General features: G+C 34.0%; 2 protein-coding genes across 13 annotated transcripts in view; one reads left to right on the top strand and one right to left on the bottom strand.

Moving 5' to 3' along the window:
- The window catches only part of gpr158a (G protein-coupled receptor 158a), a 741,191-nt gene that overhangs the window by 512,252 nt on the left and 205,063 nt on the right, over positions 1–23,876 (top strand). The window lies entirely within an intron of this gene.
- Positions 1–23,876, bottom strand: part of abi1a (abl-interactor 1a) — a 77,705-nt gene that overhangs the window by 19,933 nt on the left and 33,896 nt on the right. For 4 of the 12 annotated variants that reach the window (XM_009297227.5, XM_009297229.5, XM_005162489.6 and 1 more), the window contains exons 3-6: positions 16,683–16,859; positions 10,271–10,285; positions 6,361–6,464; positions 5,005–5,145 (exon numbers count right to left, since the gene is read on the bottom strand). In XM_009297227.5, the coding sequence (XP_009295502.1) occupies positions 5,005–5,145; positions 6,361–6,464; positions 10,271–10,285; positions 16,683–16,859 (437 nt within the window). Of the gene's footprint in view, positions 1–5,004; positions 5,146–6,360; positions 6,465–10,270; positions 10,286–16,670; positions 16,860–23,876 lie in introns of all 12 variants that reach the window. The other 8 variants (NM_001328427.1, XM_005162496.6, XM_009297228.5 and 5 more) reach the window with 2 other exon arrangements.

The following is a 23,876-nucleotide window of genomic DNA, read 5'->3' as shown; positions in this document are numbered from 1 at the left end:
ATGTAAATAGCAAATGTGCCATGGTGCAACGCAACGGACTCTTAAAGGGAATGGAGATGTGACTCTGATTTGATTAATGCAGGTTATGCTCAAAACACACCCATAACTCATTAAGAGAATAAGCACAACCCTGTTAGACCATGCACCCGGTGCAAACCGCATTTTTCAATCCATAAAATCGCAAAAGTGGATTCTGACACGCCCTAAATCCTTTTGCGCCCTGCGCTTTAGACTTTGAGCCTAGATCGTTAAAATAGAGCCCATACTCTTTGATTGAATTCACCTCATCACAACAAACAACATAGAAACAAAACGTAAAGCCTCATCTGCTAATTGCACATATGTATACTTTTGAACACAGTTATGCTAATATTTCAAACTGGAATCAAAATGTTTAAAGAATTAGCATCTGGACTTAAATGGGTGCATTTAGGCAAAGCAAATGTAGTGTTCTCTGTGACAAAATCAATAATTTTTTTGTGGTAGACTATAAGCTTTGAAACTTAACTAATTCCAATTAGTTGATTCTCAGCTCCTCATTCTCACCAATTACTAGATCTATCAGTAAATTGACCCATTAATAATGGTCGTTTCTCATTCTGCATTAGGCATTGAGTGAGTTCGGATGAAGGCAGCATAAAAAGAGCTGAATCAGCAGAACTGAACACTTCTGGAGAGCAGATAATGGCTCAGGTGGAGACGTGGGTCATTCCTCATCGTAATCACATATGAGAAGTGCATATACAAACCGCTGATGCTGCTAAAGTCTGATAAACACTGTCGGCTACATGCTAGTGTTCGAGAGTGGCTTTTATAAATTGTATTTTAAGTACAACGAATCTGTTTTCTAAGGCTGTTCTTTTTTAAGTGAGTAAAAAGCATTATAAACTCATTATATCACTCAGAAGTTGAATTAGTTAAGGTAAGTTTTCAATACAATATTAGATTCGTTTCATTTTATTTATCTGTACTTTGTATTTATGGCTGACACATTTTTAGGATACTGTTTCAAGTTTGCAGTGCACCTCAATTTTATGTTCCAAAGCCAATCAGAGAAACTCTGAGGCAGAACAAGACATGCAAGCTTTTGTTTACTAAAGTAAGCTGACATGACTATGGTTTTTGTTTTGCCTTGTTTTTTATTTTCTTTAAAAAAAAAAAAAAAATGGTGCTCTGCAGCTGTATTCTGTGTGAATGGCCCTTTAGAGATACAGTGCCCTCCTCTAAAATCAACACCCCCCGGTAAACATGAGCTAAGAATACTGTGAAAAACATGTTTTTATCTGTTAGTCTTTTGATCTTTTGTTTAAAATATATACAGTGGTGTGAAAAAGTGTTTCCCCCTTACTGATATCTTCTTATTTTTGCATCTTTGTCACACTTGGTTTGTCACACAATGTTTCACATTGTTAACTAAACATATTTAAATATTAATCAATGATAACAAAAGTTAACATCATGAAGTTTTTATATTAATGTTTTAATTATTAAGGGAAAACAAAATCTAAAACTACATATCCCTGTGTAAATTACCCCACACCCCCATCCTATTAAAACCTAACTTAACTCAAGTTTATTAGACCTGAGTTCAATTTCACTAGTCATATAAATCCCTTATTACTGCCAGACCTGTTTGCAATTGAGAAATCACTTGAATAGGCAAAGTGAAGAAGACCAAAAGATACTCAAAAAGATGAGGATATCCAAGGAAATTCCAAAACAAATGATAAAGAAAATAATTCAGATCTACAGGTCACAAAGACCCCACAATAATCGCCAAAGAACTGCAGGCCATTAGAGTGTTCATGACTTCACCATAAGATGGCTAAAATGGTTTGCATGGCAGGGTTCCAAGACAAACCAACAAATAAATTAATTAATTAATATGTGTGTGAATATTTCCACAAAAAATTACACCCTTCTGATTTCATTTGAACAAATTAGTTTTGCTCTTATTTTCTCATTGTTTTGTTCTGAACATAGAAGCAGAACACTGTTATAAATATGATTTGAGATATGGTATGATATGAGGTGAAACACAAAAGTCTAACTCAGTCATTTACCACAATGAGTAAGACCAAACACATGACTCTGAGTTGTGGTTTTTGAAAAGGAAAAGGTTTTTGAGCCTCACAAAATGGGAAGCAGCCACATGAAAACAACAAAAACACTGGTGATGATGAAGAACTTTCAGTCAACTGGAAGTGCTGTGAATCAGCCTGGAAGTGAACATGCGTCTTTCTGACAGGATGATGGTTTGAGTGGCCAAAAAAAATAAAAAAAATCTCCAAGAATAACAGCTGAAGAATTACAGCAGTTATGTGAGTCTTGGGTTGAGAAAATTTCACCACAAACTGATTAAAAAGTTTTGAAAAGCTTCTATTCACATTAATGAGAAGTCAATTAAGTTAATTTTTTAATTTTGAACAAAAGGTTAAAATCCATATAAACCGGAAGTAGCTAAGGCTTTTCCGTATGCTGATGTACTTCCATCTGAAACGGAACATTGAGTGGTGGGCGGAGCTTTCCATCATTCCCTCACAGCAAACTAACAATTAGATGGGCGTGGTTAAGAATATTGAGGTAAAAACCATCAAACTAACATCATCAGAGAAAGACCGCCACTGGAAACGCAGAAGCAATTTTTCAGTAGATTACTTGTTTTTACACTTTAATAATAACGTCCTTTTAAATTTGATACTTAAATATGTATTAATTAATTCCAATTAAACAAAAATTCATTATTAATTAATGTGTTAAATGTGAATGAAATCCCAGTGTTGAATTAAAAAAACAAAAAAAGTTGTTAAAAAAAGACTGACTAACTGACTAACTAATCAACTAACCAGCCAACTAACTAATCGTCTAACTAATGAACTAATGAACTAAACAAATTAACTAACCAAGCAACTAAACAACCACCTTACTAACTAACTAACTAACTAACTAACTAACTAACCAACCAATCAACTAACAAAACAACTAACTAATGATCTAACTAATAAACCAATCAACCATCTAACTAACCAACTAATTAAATAATCATCTAACTAGCCAACTAACTATTAATCTAACTAATAAACTATTGAACTAACCAACTAACCAACCAATTGACTAACCTACTAATTAAATAATCATCTAACCAACTAACTAATCAACTAACTACCTAACCAACCAACCAACCAACCTTCTAACTAACTAACTAACTAACTAACTAACTAACTAACTAACCTTCCAACTAGTGAACTAACTAATCAGCTAACTAACCAACCAACCTTCAAAAAACTAACCAATCAGCTAACTAACCAACCAAGCAACCTTCCAACTAACTAATCAACTAACTAACCGACCAACCTTCCAACTAATTTACCAAGATTGATATTGTTAATGGAGATCACTGTAAGTGTAAATGAATAAGGAATTTCCTTTCTATGTACAGTAATATACCGTAATACCAGAGGAACTGCACAGAGGAATATTTGGAAGCATGCATTTCTCACACTCACGGGAGTTTGTGAGTGGTGCAGCCATTTAAACAAATGAAAAGTTTCTGTATTATTGCATTATTTATGGCATCACAGTCAGCATTAACTAATGAGGCCCATTCATTTTGGTCATTCCCAGCATGCAGCGCTGTTGGGAGGAGGGAATTATTCGCTGTGGTCTGCAGTGTGCTGGAGGTGTGGACTACTGTGAGGACATCATTTACAGATGTTAGACGAGGGGGCTTGAAGAGAACAGACTGCACACACTCTGAATGTTCAGGAAGGCCCAGATTAGGCTTGTGATTTAGACATTAAGACAATGAAGAACATGAAGAGAATGTAAGATTCCCCCCAAGAGGATGTCAAATGTGCTCTTGACAAACTGAAATAAAGCTGTGGAGGATGATGGGAAAAAGTGGAAGACGAGGAGTAGAACAAGACCACATCATGAGAGAAAAACATCTGATTCATTGGGACTTGTGAAAACCTCAAACTATTAAATATAAAACCCCTTATGTATTATTCAATTTAATTAATGTGTTTTATTTGATTCATATCAATAGTCATAAAAAATGACATGCTAAAAGATTGATGGTTACATGTGTGCATTTAAATAATCATAATAAATGAAGTAACTTTCGTTAATATACCAGCAAATTGTGTAAAATAAAATTTGTTCAGAAATTATTCGTAAACTCAAATTTGATACTTAAATATGTGTTAATGAATTCTTATTAAACAAACTAATTGTATAAATAATTGGTGGTTAAATATGTTAAATATGAAAGAAATTCCATTGTTAAATAATAATAATACAAATGTTAAATAAACGAATTAACTAAATTCCAGTTAAATTTATTACATGTTGGACAATTGAAAACTTCCACAAGCTTGCACCAACATTTTAACTTCCCTGAAAAGGCTTCATGACCTCAGATTTGAAAGTTAAATAAACGGTAAAGACAGTCAAATAAATAAATGAACAAATAAACAATTGAACAACTGAATGAAACAACAAACGAATGAACAAGCAAAGGAACTGACAAATTAATGAACGAATTATTAAATTAATAAATAAACTAAATAAACTGGTAAAAAAATTAAAATTTTAAACAAATAAAACATGTTAAACAAAAAGGTAAATGTGTTAAATGTTGAACAAATTCTAATATTTATCTAACAACATTTGTTTTTTATTAATTACATTAAATTGACTCTAATAACTTTCTGAATGAATAAATACACAGTGTATATATATATATATATATATATATATATATATATATATATATATATATATATATATATATATATATATATATATATATATACTATTACAAATTATCAAATGTAAATCCTAAATGACTGCGCCAGGTAAATAAGAGTAAAGAATTTGCATAAAATGTGCCTAAAAAAACCCTCATTTACCACTCTAAAATGATACATAACCTCAGATTTGAGATATAATTTGCTAAATGCTTCGGTTGATGAATTTCAGTAAGTCAGTTTGCTGTGTTACCTGTGTGTTCTCGGTCTCTGGTTAAGAGATGCAGTTCGTCCTGGACTGTGTTGGCTGCCCAATCGAGCCGGACTCGTCATGTAATCATTGGGCACCGTTGGAGGTTTTACTGGCTCCAGTGTTTTATAAGAAGTGTTACGCCTGTAAATGCATGTCAAACACAGACAAACATATTAGAAATACCTTTTACAATAATACACTGGAAAAAACAAAATTTATAAAATTTACAGTAAAAAAACAAACTGCAGCCAGAATTTTACAGTTAAAACAGTGTAACAGAGCTACGTTGTGTAAATGTTAGTACTTTAAAGCACTAGTTTATGACTGTAAATTAATGAAATGCGGTAATTTAGCGAAGCATTTCGAAATTTTATTTACGTTCCTACTGTATTTTTAATAATGGAGGCAATTGTGGGAATGTGAATTTACAGTTATTTACTGTATATATTAAGTATATATTATATAGCGAATATAATATATACATACCTGCCAACATTTGTGTCTGAAACTCTGAGAGACGCAATTCGATGACACAATATGCTACCCATAAGATTTTTCCTACCAGTGTAAATTATTGTGGAGTACTGTGACATGAAGCTGTAATATTGGCCTAATCCCTAACCTCAGAACCATTCTAATAGAGTGTTGGTAGCATAATCTGATGTGTAGGATAAAATGTCAGGACACCGGGTTAGTAACTGTACTATGGACTGGGTTTTGGGCGGAGGCTGTGATCAGATAGTATACAAAAGTTGGCAACCCGGGGGTGTTACAGACTGTACCACAAAGCTGAGGACAGGGGGTGGGGGGAAATTACGGGAGTTTTCCGTGTGATATAACAAAACGGGATGGTGGCAGAAGATGTGTTTGAAATAAAGGAGAAAAATGGGAGTGTTGGCAGGTATGAATATATAGTTAAATAGCTTTTACAATAATACACTGTAAAAAGAAATCTGTCAAATTTGCAGTAAGAAACTTGGCAGCTGTGGTTACTTGAATTTTACAGTTAAAAATGTGTGACAAAGCTACGTTGTGTAAATGTTAGTGCTTCAAAACATTGGTGTTTGACTATAAATTGACAAAACACAATAATTTAGCGCAACATTTTGAAAATTAATTTACGCTCATACCTTATTTTTAATAATGCAGGCACTAGTGGGAAAGTGAATTTGCGGTATTTTACTGTATATATTAAGTAAACTTATTTTTCACCATTGGAATCACTGACATTTTTTACAGTGGACGTCTGGCTTTACTGTTGACTAAACACTATTCGTGTCCAACTGCAGTCTACCAGATTTATCATCTCAGTTACGTTTTAATGCTCCTGAGGCAGATGGCGAAACGATGTCTTACCCCAAAGTTCCTCGTCCCGCCAGCGGTGGACTGGGAGGTTTTTGAGTCGGGGGATTGGTTCTGGACAGAGTTCCTCCTCTGATGGACTGATTGTTGCCGTGTTGCTGATTGGACAAAAACATTTGTTTAAGTGTTTTAACAGAGCTTGACAACAAGGTTACATAAACAAAAGCAAAGAAATGGAGCCAAGAAGACTAAACAACTGTTTTACCAGACAAAACAATTGATTCCAACCTAACTTATTACTGCAATGGAAGGGTCTCATTCATGAAACTTCAGGAAATATAAGAAATTCTTATGTAAAATGGATTAAAATGATTAGCCATCCTATATTTGATAGCCAAGGTGTGTATTTACACTCTCATAATTAGCACAGTCTTGAAATACAACTACACGGTTCGAAATGTCAATTATTAACGGTTCCCCATTGCAGCACATGAGTCATGGCTGTTTTATGCTTATTTGTTTACAACTAAGTTTAGCTGTATTATAGAACCTTGATTTATGCAAATGTGGGGAAAAAAAGGTATTTTTAATCAACATTGTAAATTTTTAGCAGTCTGAAACAATATATTGTCTGGGTTGGTCATGTAACAGTACAAAAACTTTTATACCTATTCAGGTTTCATGACCATTTCATAACCAACCAGTATATTGTATATATTGTACACTACCTGACAAAAGTCTTGTCGCCTATCCAAGTTTTAGAAACAACAAATAACACCTTGACTTCTAGTTGATCATTTGGTATCAGAAGTGGCTTATATGAAAGGCAAAGGCCTCTAGATTATGCTGATTTTACCAAAATAAAATATGATCATGACTTGATTTTTAATTATTTAATTAGGAGAGTAAGGTCTGACTTTGCTTAGTAAGAGTCTTGTCACTTAACAGAAATAATGTATAAACAGCATAGAAAATAATGTCCTGCTGCAGTGGAGAAAAAATTAATATTGTGTTTGACTCCCGTGAGCTTGGAGGACTGCATCCATACATCTCTGCAATGACTCAAATCACAGATTAATAAAGTCATCTGAAATGGCAAAGAAAGCGTTTTTGCAGGACTCCTAGAGCTCATCAAGATTCTTTAGATTCATCTTCAATGCCTTCTCCTTCATCTTAACCCAAACATCCTCAATAATGTTCATGTCTGGTGACTGGGCTGGCCAATCCTGGAGCACCTTGACATTCTTTGCTTTCAGGAGCTTTGATGTGGAGGCTGAAGAATGAGAAGGTGCGCTATCCTGCTGGAGAATTGTCCCTCTCTTGTGGTTTGTAATGTAATGGGCAGCACAAATGTCTTGATACAGCAGGCTATTGATGTTGTCATCCACTCTGCAGATCTCTTGATACTGAATGTAACCCCAAACCATGATTTTTCCTTCACCAAACTTGACTGATTTCTTTGAGAATCTTAGGTCCATGTGGGTTCCAGTAGGTCTTCTGCAGTATTTGTGATGACTGGGATGCAGTTCAACAGATGATTCATCGAAAAAAATCTACCTTCTGCCACTTTTCCAAATGATCAACTAAAAGTCAAGTTATTATTTCTTGCTCTTACAACTGGGATCAATGACAAAACTTTTGTCAGGCAGTATTTGTATATATTGTGTGTGTATATATTCTTAATTGTGTGTGTATATATATATATATAAATTATCAGCGACATATTGTCAAAAGAGTTTTATGAGCCATCAACTTAAAATTAATTTCAGTCATGTTTCATGAATGAGAACCATTGATTCAAAATGACAAACAACTAGTGACCTAGTGACTAGTGATCAATATGGGTTTTTCAATAGGCAATGCCATCTAGAATGCAAACAGGAAATAATGACGTTATTAGCATCCTAAACACTTAAAACGACAGAAAATTTCAATTAATATTAAGTATTTTTTAACTACTGCCATTTTTTTCCTTTTTACACAAACAAAGATCTAAAAAAAAGATCTAGAAGTTCTAAAACACTCAAATAAATTCACTATACTTCATATACACAATCATATATACTATCTTATACACAAAATGTATTTTTACTATATAAACATCATATATATACAAAAAAAAGTATATTAACAGTAAATAAAGTACCAAAGAAACTGAACAAAATTAGTCCAGATAATTCAATTACATGGATATCTGTATGGTTCAGTTGCAAAACTGATTTGAATCGGTGTTAATAAAATGTGTAATATTCTTTCAATAACATTGAATTACTGATCATGATGCAATGGGATTGACCTACAACTATTAGATTTATATACTGTAATATGATGAGATATGAGTAGGCTTGTCATGATTATTATTAAATTTTCACACCTATAATGCCCACCCAATTATTAGAATGTGTTGTGTAAAGTTACTCGCCCTCAGGTCAGTCAAGATGCAGTTTATACTATATCTCCAATAAAATATGAAAGAAAACTTGGTGAATTCATTTTTTTAGTGATCTATAAAGTCAACAGTTCCTTCAATTTGTCAAAAATCAATCAATCAATCAATCAATACCTGTGTTTCTTGATGATACATTAAGGTCTAATAAAGCATTGGTCATATTATCTTTTAATCCACAGCCTCGCCAATATAATGGGAGTGCCATCTGGGTTACAAACAATTTTTTTTTTTGTCTAAAGCACTTTTGCTTCTTAAGTATTTCAATTAAAACCCACTCTGAGACATTACCGTTACTTGAAATATGTTAATACACCATCCACTGAAATTCAGAGACTCTGTTCTGACATAGACATAAAACAAAGAGCTGGCGATAAACGTGTAGAGGTGAAATAACATAATGTTGTACAAAAAGTGAGATTATAAATACCATTTTATTCACTTTATGCATGTATTTCAGGTGTAAAATGTCCATACTTCATATTAACATTACTTGCCCCTGTAGTTCAATTGCATAATTATTACTTAATTGTGTTATAACATAAGCAAAGGTGAATCAGTGGCTTTAAACAATGTGTAAAATGCACAGTATTTCACTGTAATGTTAAATGCATTTTACTGTATGTATGACAGCAACACAGTATGTTGCTGTATGTTAAAATAGTGGGAAAATATCCTATTAGCTCCATTAAACTGGTATTAGTAATTTACCATGAATCAAAATACAGTAAAAAATTAAAAATGTCCATGAATGATGGCCAATCATCTAATTGTAAACAAATATCAAATAGTATTTACCCTTTAGATTGTTTTGCAGTACATAGATACATGCACATTGACTTACAAGTTTTTTTTTATTGTTTTCAAATATATCACAGATAAGAAAACTAAAAATATTGTGTATTTTACAGTAAAGGTACACATAAGTATACCAAGATAAATGGTACTGTAGATATTAAATATTCACTTATTCATTAACAGCAAACTGCTGCCAGTAAGTTACTGTCAATTCAATAAGACATTGTTAACAGTGGATGTGAACCAGTAACCTCCCAAATTAACTAAAAATGTTAAATATGTTGTAAATAATGTTCAGTTTCTTGCAGTTTCACTTCATAAGACTCCAATGTATCATCAGCAGCCACAAATTTTGTGTCCCCTGATATGCTTTTTGAACTCATTTTGATGGCAAGCACTGACTTCATTATATAATTTGTTATGTAATTATATAAATCCCAAAGGACCACAGTTACCTCTAGAAATCTTTAATGTTCTACTGAAGAAAAAAAGCCAGCTTCATCTTGAATGACCTGATGGGGGCTAAACTATAAGCATATTTTCAATAATAATTCTGATTTTGCAATTAGACTAATAATCTACATTCTGATGATTAATCAGGGATCGTGACAAGCCTTTTTTGGGGGGGAAGGATGAATTTAGGAAAATGAAGATGTACATAGGGTAGACTACAGCAGTGATGGACTAAAGCAGAACGGATCATGGGACAGGTGCACTTACCTTGGCTTTAAGCCACTAGCGTGAGCAGGAAAAAAAGAGAAAGAGTATGATTTATAACCAAAGTAAAAGACAAAGAGAGAGAGAAAGATTTGAGGCTTAACAATACCTTTATAAAACCATTTTTCTTTGCACAATCATATTATTATACACTAAATCATCTAGGTGGATTTTTTTTTCCTCAGGCCATATCCAACCTTAATAGTTAGCTGTTTTCTTAGGATCATAAATATACAGGAGCCTTACCATTTATGGTTTTTGTCACCTAATTGTAAATTCTTTTAGATAAATATCTCTATTTCTTATTTGTACTGTTCAAAAATCATCAATGCACATAAACTTTCTCCTGTAGATGTAGTTAAACATTATACTTAACAATTTGTATTCTTTACTTTATTTTCCACTTATTTAAATGTCCACTTATTTAATGTATTTCTGTCCGTCTGTATGTACTCTAAGCTTCTGAAAACCTCACAAATTGATAAAGGCTCATTTTTCAAGTCTCCTAGAGTTAAACAGTTGACTCAAACCATTTTTTTTTATCAATTTAGCTGATTTCTTTTTCTGGCACGGTCATTTTAAATTAGCTTAGCTTAGCATAATGAATTGAATCAGAAAATAGAGATGTTTAATTTTCCATTGGTTTAATTACACAATGTAACTACAGAAGGCACCAGCTTTACTAGGAAAATCATTAAAACTGTTTTCGGAATTTTTCGAATGCTAATGGTCTAATCTGATTCAATTCATTATGCTAAGGTATGCTATGCTAATTAATTGAAAAAAAATGGTTCAAGTCAAATATTTAACTCTAGGAGACTTGATAAAAGAGCCTATTTTAAAAAAAAGTGTAGTGTTCCATTAAAAATACAAAATAAGCATTTAATATTAATCAGCTGTACAAATAACTCCTCCTACTGACCAAATATCAGACAAACTTGTAATATAATTTATCATTTTATAATATTTAATATTTGTACTCTATATTTATTCTAGATGATACCGTTTCCCTTGTGACCATTACAGCAGAAAGAGTGAGAGAGAGAGGGAGAGAGGCACAAATCTGATATCTCCGTTTTAGAGCTCTTAAAGCAGCGCAGAAGCACTTCAGATCTCTAAAGCTACATTTCACTTCACTGGAGCGGAGCGAGTCGATGCTAAAATGCTTTTTTCCTGACAATATGGCTGTTTTCACACTCGCTTGGATTGAGTGCTCTGAAGTAGAAATTGATTCCAGCTCTCCTGCCCGCCGGGTCTTTTATCATACTGTATTATTTGGCTTAAACTCCAGTCCATTTGTGTGATTGCTAAAGGTTTGTTTACCCTGGGTAGGTTTGCATTAATTAAAACAAACCCTAAAGGTATTGCTCTGGCGACATTGTGGCTTAGTGGTTAGCACTGTTGCCTCACAGCAAGAAGGTCACTGGTTCAAGTCCCAGCTGGGTCAGTCAGAGGTATGAATTTGTCATACCTCTCTACATATAATATTATTGCAATAAGGATAATTTTTTGATATAATGTGCCTTTGGGTTTGGTCTTTAAAAAGTTCGAAGGTGCGTCCTAAGAATAACCATTTAGGATGTGAAAAGCATTCATCTTAAAAATGCAGAAACTGCAGAAACAAAGGCCTCTCATCATCACAATGGCTGCGTGTGCAGTGAATGTTCAGCACAACATGCACAGTGTGCTATTATTAATGCACTGTCACGTATGAGCAATGAGCTCTAAAGTAACTAAGACTATGCTTATACCTTATGTAGGCAGAAAAAAGAAACTATAGTGTAAAATTGACCTGAATTAACAATATTGTGTTTCAGAAATAAGCACTTAAGGCTAGGCTATATTGAATAAAAGGGCTGACGCACAACATGTAGCTGCGATCCATTCAGCTGTGACTAGATGAACGAAATACAAGACATTGAATACCTTTTTTTTTTTTTTTTAAATATAATTTTTTAAAATAAATAAATAAAGATTATAAATAAAACTTAGATTACAAAGATGAAAAATAAATTTAAAAACATTTAAAAATACTCAAAACAATAAAAACATAAGTAACTATAAAATAAGTCTTATAAATATTAAGAAAAATAATTAAAATAAAAAAGTACATAAAATCAAATCATAATAAAAAATAATTATGTATAAAGAAATAAACAAACAAAATGTAAATAAATAAATAAACACTTGATCGAATAATCAAACATTAAATAAACAAAACAATAAAAATGAAACAAAATAAAATGTAAAAACCCAGAAATAGTACATTAAACGAATAATAAATGAATGAATGAATAAATAAATAGATTGATTCAAATAAAAATAAAACAATGAAATGAAATAAATAAAATAAAAACAAAACTAAATAAAATAAAATAAAATAAAACAATAAAATTAAATAAAAAATTAAAATGAAATAAATAAAATAAAACAAATCTAAATAAAATAAAACTAAATCAAATAAAATAAAATCAAACAATAAAATAAAATAAAAATAAATAGAGATTTTCTATAATTAGTTAAATAATGGACTAATTAGCAGGTTTTCAATCAGTTTTTTGTGGAGGTTCAAAGTCCACAGGAATTTAGCATGTACTGAATCTTTTATACCAGCTCCAGATTTACCTCATCAAACAAGCACAAATGCGGTGTTCATTTAGATCTCTGTGAAATCAGCAGAAATGCAAAATCCTCCTGACAGAAATACGGCTTAATTTATCAAACTCTGACAGTACCAAAATCCTGTGCACTTAATATTCACCAACTCGAAGAATCCCAATGTTTTTCCTGAACAGAAAAGGGAAGTTAAACAAACTAGTAAAAATAAAATGATCTGAAAACTCCTCTGCATTCCTGCGGCCGCTGACTAGATTAAGTGTCCATTGACTCTGAAAATAAATCTCATCTTCTGCAAACACAGTGAATTTGTCTGAAGACTGTAATCCTCCTGTCAGGTGACTCAAGGTTACGGTTTCTCCTACTGAATGACATCATGCCAACAGCAAAAAAAAAAAAAAAAAAAAACGGTGTAATAAAACACGGTCAGGACATTCAGTGACAGCAGTACGCACTGCAGGGTTGGCATGAAACCAGCGTTTCACTTTTAGTATGATATCAACTCTGGCACTTTGCAGTGGTGTAATGAAAGACGGGCCCTGCCCAAATCACGGCAACAAAGTGACTACATTAATATATGAATAATACAATGTAGTAATCAGCGCAGAGATTGTTTTACAGTTGGCAGGATGGCATGAAACTGAAACTCATGCCTCCTTTTACCAATACAGCATCAATCCATCTTGGGACTGACAGATACAAGTCTTGCACAGTGGTCAGAGGGATTTTGAGCCATTCTTCTTGTAGAATAGTGTCCAGGTCACTGCATGATGCTGGAGGAGGTAAATGTTTCCTGACTTGCTTCTCCAAAACAGCCCAAAGTGGCTTAATAATATTTAGATCTGGTGACTGTGCAGGCCATGGGAGATGTTCAACTTCACTTTCATGTTCATCAAACCACTTTGTCACCAGTCTTGCTCTGTGTATTGGAGCATTATCATTCTGATAAACAGCACCACCTTCAGGATACAAAGTTTGAACCAAGTACTGGGACTAGGGAATGCCATGATATTGCAGCCCAACCATCACTGATCCACCCCGTGCTTCAATTTGGGCATGCAGCAGTCTTGGTGGTACGCTTCTTTGGGGCTTCTCCACACCGTAACTCCACGATGTGGGAAAGACAGCGAAGGTGGACTCATCAGAGAACAATACATGTTTCACATCATCCACAGCCCAAGATTTTCACTGCTGGCACCATTGAAACTGACATTTGGTATTAGCATGAGTGACCACAGGTTTGGCTATAGCAGCCCAGCCATGTATACTGACCCTGTGGAGCTCTAGGCAAACAGTTTTGGTGGAAACAGGAGAGTTGAGGTACATATTTAATTCTGGAGTGACTTAGGCATGTTTTTTGGACACAATCCAGGTTCCCACATGGACATCCCTTTCAGACAGCTTCCTCTTGTGTGCACAGTTACCCCTGTTGGATGTGGTTCATCCTTCTTGCTGGTGTACTAACATAATCCTGGATACCGTGGCTTTTGATACATCACAAAGACTTGCTGTCTTGGTCACAGATGTGCCAGTGAGACACGCACCAACAGCTTATCCTCGTTTGGAACTCTGATATGAGACCCATAATGTTGTCTAAATTGCAATATTTTCAAGCAGAACTGTGCTATTACTCTGATAATAAAACCTTCACATGCTGCTCATACTAATGGAATGAGTAATCAATGAAGATTGGCCACCAAGCTGGTCAAATTTAGCCATGAAACCTCCATAACTAAAATGGCCAGTGTTTCAGTTTATTGTCCAATCCTTCTATATGTGTATATGTATGGGGAAAAATGGGTCATGACTTAATGACTAGAGAAAATGTGGGTCCCAGAGCGAAACCAGTTGAGAAGCGCTGATTTAGTTGGACTACAGCCACTGGCACTTCAACCCTATTACTGAAACTACACAAACAAACAGAGGTTAACTTTAACTCTGACTGTTAATATTGATTCAGCATTAGGCTCATCCTATAAACGCCTGTGATTGATCGGCTGTTGGGTCGCAGGCGTCATTTCAGCCCTAATCCCTCATGAGGATTCACAACACTCACAATCCTGTCAGATTAAGCACAGGCGGAGGGTGAAGCTGTCACTGGGTCAGACTTTTGCACATTTCAGCACTTCAGATAACACTGATGCTGCTGTCAATACGCTGGACGGCAGGAATGTGTACAGCATGGCCAATTTGCTTTGGTCCTTTCTTTTTATAATGGATTGTATTACGTCCTATTTCATTGATTTCTTTTCCGGGAGCAGAGAGAGGAGTAAGTTTCTGCCATTCAGCTCAGTTGTCTATCATTATCCATAACCTTATTTTCATAACCTTTCATACTTCGTAAACTTTCATCAACTTTTTTCTTAAGCTTACTAATTTATATAATGTATAATGATGCAGATTTTTGTCTATGTGCATATATTATGATATTATTTTGGATTGGGGCTTTACATTAACACCCGCCAATCCCACTAAATCCCAACTAGGCTGGTTGAAAATAATTTTTAAATTGTAGTTTTTCTAAAAGCAGGGGTCGACAATATAAGGATGTCCCAATATGAGTGCAAATGTGATCTTAGAATCGAGAAGTAAAATAATTGTGATCACGCGAGCAGAAGAAAGCAAATGAATACCGAATGAGAGGATGATGATCACTTGCGCTAACAGCTGATGTGATGCGCGCGACTGCTTAACGCGTACGCGCTCCCGAATTGTGAAGCAGCCGTGTCTAGAACAGGGTCTGGAAACGCAACTGTCATCGGTTCTCTTTCAAATAAACTAGACAAAAGGTAATGAACATGCCTCCACAGTCCTGATGCTTTTAAGAGCTCAAAATCTGTCTTTTTGTAAGCAGCACCAGTTGCTTTCACTTTGAACAGATTATTAAATGGCCTAAAGTTAACCGTGAGCATGTGATCTTCCTTTCATTATCACACACGGTATGTTTCACCTGCTTTTATTTGCATACGGTTTTATTTTTGTTAAAATGGTTTAATTATTATAATTTTTTACAACACTGCTTTAATGGGAGATGAACTCTCCATTTATGTGCAGTTAACTGGTGATCCGAGAGATCTTTAGCCACGACAGATTACTGTGCATATTTTTGATACATGGGAATAGTTATTTTTTAAAAGTCAATTGCTTTTCTTTATTTTTTAAGAAATGTTTTGTTAAGTAAAAAGTATAGTATACAGCTATATTTTGCTTGTTTTGACACATTAAACATTTGTGGCTAAGAAATAATTATTGTTTAATGTGGTTATAGAGATAAATTTGGTACATTAATAATTTTGAGCCCTAAAAAAAGTCATGTGAAATAAAAACCAATTGTAATATAACACTATGAAACCATGACCTGCTCATGCTCATTGAGCAAACTCATACTCGACACACAAAAAGTGAAATAAATGAGGAGGCATGTGGACATAACACAAAATTTAAATCAAGTCATTTTAGCATGTCGATGTAAAATGTATGCATATATAATATATTTTCCCAACAACAAAATTGTGGCTAGTGAAAATGCTCAGTGGCTAGTAACATTGGAAAACTACCAGCCACAGTGGCCAGTGATTAAAAAAGTTAATGTAAAGCCTTGTTTTGGATTGTGTTACATTAAAATGCTAAGGAATCAATATTTTAGATTTACCTTCCATTTCAAGCAAACTGTTGCACATTAGACTACATTTTAATCCGACTAAATCCACAAAAATGGAGACCGAAGTGAGCCGACTTCCCAGAATAATAGTGAGATAGAAGCAGTGAATGTGGTTTTAAAAGATGCCAGCTTGCATACCTTCACTCCATGGCCCACATCATCCAGAACGTTGTAGTCGATGGGCTTCCTGATGTACCTCACCGGCCGCTCCACGTTGGCGGGAGCGATGATCTTATGAGTCCTCGCCGTGTTCTTGTTTGTTGTCAGGATGCCAATCTCTCGCCGGGCCACCTTCTCCTTGTGGATGTCCACTGTCTGATGAAGAACAAAGAAAAGACAAAAACAAGATGACAGAGTGCAAGAAAGGTCCAGAAATCTAGACTAGATTAGACTAGAATCTGCATGTATTATATGTAACATATTGAGCTGTATTATACATGTTTTATGTACAGTTGAAGTCAGAATTATAACCCCCGCTTTGATTTTTTTTTCTTTTTTAAATATTTCCCAAATTATGTTTAACAGAGCAAGGAAATTTTCACAGTGTGTCTGATAACATTTTTTCTTCTGGAGAAAGTCTTATTTGTTTTATTTCGGCTAGAATAAAAGCAGTTTTTAATTTTTTAAACACCATTTTAAAGACAAAATTATTAGCCACTTTAAGCTAAATTTTTTTTTTCTCTACAGAACAAACTATTATGTTTAGAAATGTGCTGAAAAAATCTTCAGAAATTGGGGGAAAAATAAAAAGAGTCACTAATAATCCAGGGGAGATAATAATTCTGTTTTCAACTGTATAATACAGCTCAAATTATTGGGTTTATATATATATATATATATATATATATATATATATATATATATATATATATATATATATATATATATATATATATATATATATATTGAAGAATTTAAATTAACAAAATAAATGACTAACTTGACCAAAACTGATATTTCAATTTCAATTAAATGCCTACTGCACAAAGACTCCTTAAAAATATGTGTTAAAAAATATATATTTAGCAGTGTCCAGTGTTTTTAAATTACTAGTCAGCCCACATGTCTGTTTCTTCCTGATGGTGAATATAGGAGCTGGAGCTGCTCTGACTGAATGGGATCCTGTGTGTGTGTGTGTGTGTGTTTGTGTGTGTGTGTGTGTGTGTGTGTGTGTGTGTGTGTGTGTGTGTGTGTGTGTGTGTGTGTGTGTGTGTGAGCTGCAGACACTGCTGGCCTTTCATCTCCTGCCGCATCTGCTCATCTAAAGCTCTCGTCTGTTCCTCTGACAGCCGTGCAGGATGAGAGAGAGAGTCTGCAGATCAGCCAGCGGCTAATAAACATTTTAATTGGTGCTGTATGGTGTGTTACTGGCGGACTAGCTGCTCATGAAGGCTAATTGAGGAATCAGTAAAGTCGAGTCTTTATGGGAAGCTGAAACCTCAGTGCTGCTAAGTGCGAGTTTAAAATACACCAAGTGTTCCTTCGCTTGGTCGAAATCACATATACATTGTAAAAGCATACATATATATATATACAGGTGAAGTCAGAGTTTTTAGCCTCCTTTTGATTTTTGAAATTTTTTAAATTTTCACGGTGTGTCTGATATCTTTTTTCTTCTGGAGAAAGTCTTATTTGTTTTATTTTGGCTAGAATAAAAGCAGTTTTTAATTTTTTTAAAAGATATTTTAAGGTCAAAATTATTAGCCCCTTTAGGCTTTTTTTTTTTTTTGCAATATTCTACAGAGTAAACCATCGTTATACAACAACTTGCCTAATTACCCTAACCTGCCTAGTTACCCTAATTAACCTAGTTAAGCCTTTAAATGTCACTTTAAGCTGTATAAAAGTGTCTTGAAAAATATCTAATACAATATTATTTACTGTCATCATGGCAAAGATAAAATAAATTAGTTATTAGAGATGATTTATTAAAACTATCATGTTTAGAAATGTGTTGAAAAACCCTCCGTTAAACAGAAATTGGAGAAAAAAAATAAACAGAGGGGCTAATAATTCAGGGGGTTAATAATTCTGATTTCACCTGTGGATTTAATAATTATTCTTACTTTTTCTATTCAACTTTTAGGTAAATACTTTTAAAATTTTGTTATCTGTACAAATAAAACAGTCAATATACATCATCTAGATGCATTTGCATGTAAATAAATTAAGTGGCCTAGTCAAAGTCCTGACCTGAATCCAATTGAGATGCTGTGACGACCTTAAAACTTCTCCAAAGTGTAAGTTCTAGAAAAAGCTTGATTGCCTTTGTTGCTGCTAAGGGTGGCCTACAGTTACCAGTTATTAGATTTAGGCGGCAAACACGTTTTCACACATACACTGTAGCAATGTAGTTTAGTATTTTATTTTCTCTTAACAATAAAAAAACACATCTTAAAACTGTTTTTACTTGTGTTTTTCTATATCTTGTGTTATCTTTGACTAATATCTACATTAATTTGATGATCCAAAACATTAAAGTGTGACACGCGTAAAAAATAAATAAATCAGTAAGGGGGCAACACTTTTTCCACACCAATATACATTAATATAGGGTTCATACAAATTCTCATGGATGGAGAATCTATTGCAGCAAAAAGACAGATAAAGGCGGCTAAAGATAGGCTCGGTCAATCATAAATGTGGATGGAAAAAGCCCGATAGATTTGACTACAGAAGTGTTGCTGGTGAAAGCAGCAGCTTTACAATCAGCAGTGCAGCTGGTGTTGAGGAAATGGGAGGGCTGCTCAAACTGACTTCATCTCCTTCCTGTAAGCTGAAAAATAGACGTGCTGAAATGTGCCGTTACATATTGCCCAATGTGTGCCGGTCCAACTATATCAAAGTCCAATGACGTGTGCCATTGTTTTGGAAGCCAGTATTAAGAGCTTTCTTCTGATTGATTACATTTAAAAGGGCAGTTCACCCCAAAAAAAAAAAAATCTGTCACCATTTACTTGTTTCAAACATGAGTTCCTTTCCTCTGTTAAACAAAAGAATATATGTTGGAAACCTGTAACCACTGACTTATATAGTATTCGTTTTTCCTACTATAGAAGTCAATGGATTCAGCTCTCTTCAAAGTATCTTCTTTTGTGTTCAGCAGAATAATAAAGGTTTAGAATCACTTGATGGAGAGTAAAGGGTGAGGAAATGATGAGTAAAACTTTTGTGGAGTTACCTTTTAAAAAGGTACACATTTGTACCCAAAAGGTGTCCATATTAGCTCCTTAAAGGTCCATATTGGAACCAATGGTCAATAATAGCATCTACAAATTCCATTTTGGTACCTTAAAAATACATATTTGTATACAAAATGCTTATTTATCAACATATCAGTGTTTAAAATATATATATATATATATATATATATATATATATATATATATATATATATATATATATATATATATATATATATATATATATATATATATATATAAACTGGATATGAGGCACAAAAAATGATAAAATATTAAAAATAAATTTAATTGAAAATCTGATTAAATGAAGTATGGGAATAATTTTTTTGCTATATTTTGATACAATGTGGATGCGATGTGGACGTCGATTTAATTTTCAATACAATAGATTAAATTAAATTAAAAGCACATAACCAGACGCGAGTCTTCAATCAATAACACCCCTACATAAAGTATATAAAGTATATAAAGTATACATAGTTATAATGACATTTGAGATTATACAGTAAATTCTATTTTGTGCACTTCTCAACAAACAATTTAGACTTGCTGTGCCAAAACAGCCACATTTAACGAAAAAGTCTTCAAAATAAAAAGGAGGGGATGGGGATCATCTTCATTTATTGCTCCGAAGTTATGGATTTTTTTTGTCTGCTCCCATTAGGATCACTTTATCTCTTGAAAAATAAAAGTCGACAGACATCAAGGTTTCAAAATAAAAATTCACAACTATAAATATATGGAAAACACTAAAAATATGGAAAATTATATTTGATATTATATAATTATTATTACTGAACTGTCCCTTTAAGATTAAGTGAAATACATGCCCGGTTTCACACTGTGAGTATTTCGGCATCATATGTTGAAGGCCAACCTTTGCTGCCAAAAGAGCTCAAACGAAGACTCCATCACGTTTATATCCATCCCTTGTGACTTGAATGGCTTTCGCACATTGCTAATTAGCATGTGGATGTAACTAATTACAAATCACAGCAGGTCATCTGAGTTTGGCCGGAGTGGCTCTGTAGCATTGTTGAGCCAAAATTTCTGACAGTTGGCATGATGTCTGGTCTACACTGCAGCTGATTCTGGCATATAACCACTAACACTGATTAATATGTAAGATGACCAAACCAGTTCTCCTTTTTTGTAAGAGTATTAGTTAAAAGCATGTATGTGAGACAATTACACAATCCTCGAAACTTTTAAATGACTTTCAAATATGTAGTACCATGAACCACATATGGACCTGAAATTTAGGACAAAAATAAATTAAAAATGTAACACTCGTGCAAACAATTTCAGCTTAAATTTTCATGTTCAATTCAACAATCTCTCTGACTCCCTGAAACAGCAACACTAGGGCTGTGCAATTAATTGAAATCATATCGAAAACGCGATTTGAACATGTACGATTTCTAAATCAACATACAGCACGATTTTTTGCGCGCTTCATTCCCGACTGATACTTTTCCCGCAGTATGTTTCTTGATCCGATCATAATGTAGAACACTAAACAGAGCACAGAACACTAAAGCACTGTCTTTATAGCAATTGTCTGAGGTAATTAGTCAACCGAAATGTTCATATCCCAAGTATGAAGCTGATCGGTCAGCTTAATTTAAGTTAAATTGGTCAGTGAAAAGTTAACTTGGTGCACCTGGAATACGCAAGTGTGTCACTCCCAATATGTGCGCAAGTCACACGTCTCGGTTGGAAATAACTTGTGCACTCAAAAGACAAGATATGTAAACGGCCTATTTCACGGTTCACTTTGGCTTTGGCACGTAGTTTGAGTGCAAAACGCGCCTGTGCCCGAAACTGAAAGCGAGATGAGACTTTTAAGTTACTGTTTCCTATGGATTTATTAGTCATTCAATGAACGCAAACTGTCATAGTTTAATAAAGACTCAAACCCCTCACTGCACGACAGCTGCACCTTCAGCAAACCTCCTAATTCATGCAGCACGAGGACTTTATGGTTGTTTATGAGCGTCAAAAGGGGCTGATCTGTTCAGCGAGATATTTGACTGTGTGTCACCACATCCCAAAACGACTCAAACAATATGACTAGAGAAATCTCCACTGTGTTGAGCGAAAGCGCTTACTGGACATCGCATTATCGATGACGTAAGCGTGTACCAGCCTGAATGTAATGTGAGTGCGGGCTGTCGGGGGACACAGAAGGGGGGGACAAGCGTGCTTTGGCCCGGTTCAAGGCAACTGTACATAGTGCGAGTACGCACTTACTTGAGTTTGACGGAACACACACACACTAGTTTATTTATTTGTTTTTGCCATAGTTCTGTTTTAGAGACATTTTGCAGGCCTTTGATTTTGCAAGCTCTATTTGTTTTCTTTTGAAAATATGTTTCAGATTTTAACAGAACATCTGTTTGTGACAGCATCGCGATTAAAATCGAAATCGCAATATAGTTCAAGAAAATTGTGATAGGTTTCTTTTGCCCACAATCAAAAATAACACAATAAATATCTTCAAAATATGCAGAAATTTCTCATTCTAGCTTTAATATCCTAATTAAAATTTTAAAATAAATAAATAAAATTTAAAATTTAAGGTATTCTATAAAGAAGTGTTTTCCTAAGTGTAGTCGAATAATAAGAGATCAGTATATGGAAATGACCATACCATGAGCTCCAGACACCATTGTTTCCTTGTAACCAATTGTAAAGTGTAAAACCCAAAAGGCCAATCAGAACACAAAGCAGACTGTTGCGTGACTCACAAGGCTTATCATCCTTATCATTTGACCGTACTATCGGTAAGGTTTTACATTATTTGGATCTGACTAGCAGCCGCGTAATCAGAGAAGATCAGCAGCCAAAACACAGACTGATATGCTGCTCTGAAATCATTCATATGCACACCTCAGAGGTTTGATAAACCACAATGTTTCCAAGCGAGACAAAAAAGTTTACAATCAAGCTAAAAGTAACACTGTATTTTTGTTAAATGAAATATAATAGGAATTACATGTGGCTGCAATATATTTTTCAGATTATGAATACAAACTGGTTGCATATTCTATTATTAATATTAATAATAACTATATATATATATATATATATATATATATATATATATATATATATATATATATATATATATATATATATATATATATATATATATATATATATATATAAAAAAATATATATCATTTACCCACCCCTCACTTGACACAAACCTCTTTGACTTTCATGTTTAACCATTCACTTTCATAGTATTTGTTTCTCCTATAATATGGAAGTCAATGGTTACAGGCATGTAGCTTTTTTCAAAATATCTTCTTTTGTGTTCGACGAAAAAGGAAAATCCTAAAGGTTTAAAATCATTTGGGGGTGAATAAATTGTGAGTGAATGTTCTTTGTGTGAACTACCCCTTTAAGGGGACTGTGAAAATATACTACATATGTAATACTGTTCAACGTGAAGTCATGGATTTGAGATGAATTTTGCGACTGAACCATAAAAAAAACCAAAGGGCAGGTCAGGCAGACAGTTTCACTTCAGCATCTGACAGGAATAAAAGAAAAAGAAAATGTAGTTTCAGCAGTTTAACGAAGCGACCCCGGGGGCATGGCTTCCGGAAAAGCCAGCTATGCACAAAAAGACAGACGTGTTGCGCATATCTTTAGGCAAGGGCTGAGTAACAGTGGCCTTTAGCACACACCCTAAACAACACACACACAACCATGGTTGCACTTCATGTGGTTATGTCAATAGGCCTGTCATACCAGCATTTAAAAATAACCCCAAATACCACACGATTATTTCTGAAATGAGAAACTGACCACACCCTGATGTTTGAGCAGGACTAGCCAAGCTTTTTTTTAATTCTTCATTGTAATATACGGAGCCCCGTATCATGCTATATAAGCATTATTTACAGCACATACCCAATACATTACATGAGGGCTAAACTTTAAGGACATGTTTGATGGTGTGGGTGGGTTTTATGGGTGGTCAGGGTCTAATTACAGCGTTAAAAAATCTGAATTCCACACAATTCCTTCATGTTGTCCAAACACAAATTGATTATGTTTAAGTGGACTGAACAAAACAATTAAGTTGTCCTCCAAAAATCACAAGAATTGTGTTGAT

Source organism: Danio rerio, chromosome 24, assembly GCF_049306965.1.
Source record: "Danio rerio strain Tuebingen ecotype United States chromosome 24, GRCz12tu, whole genome shotgun sequence".
Classification (NCBI taxonomy): Eukaryota; Metazoa; Chordata; class Actinopteri; order Cypriniformes; family Danionidae; genus Danio; species Danio rerio.
This window is presented reverse-complemented; position numbering and strand designations above follow the sequence as displayed.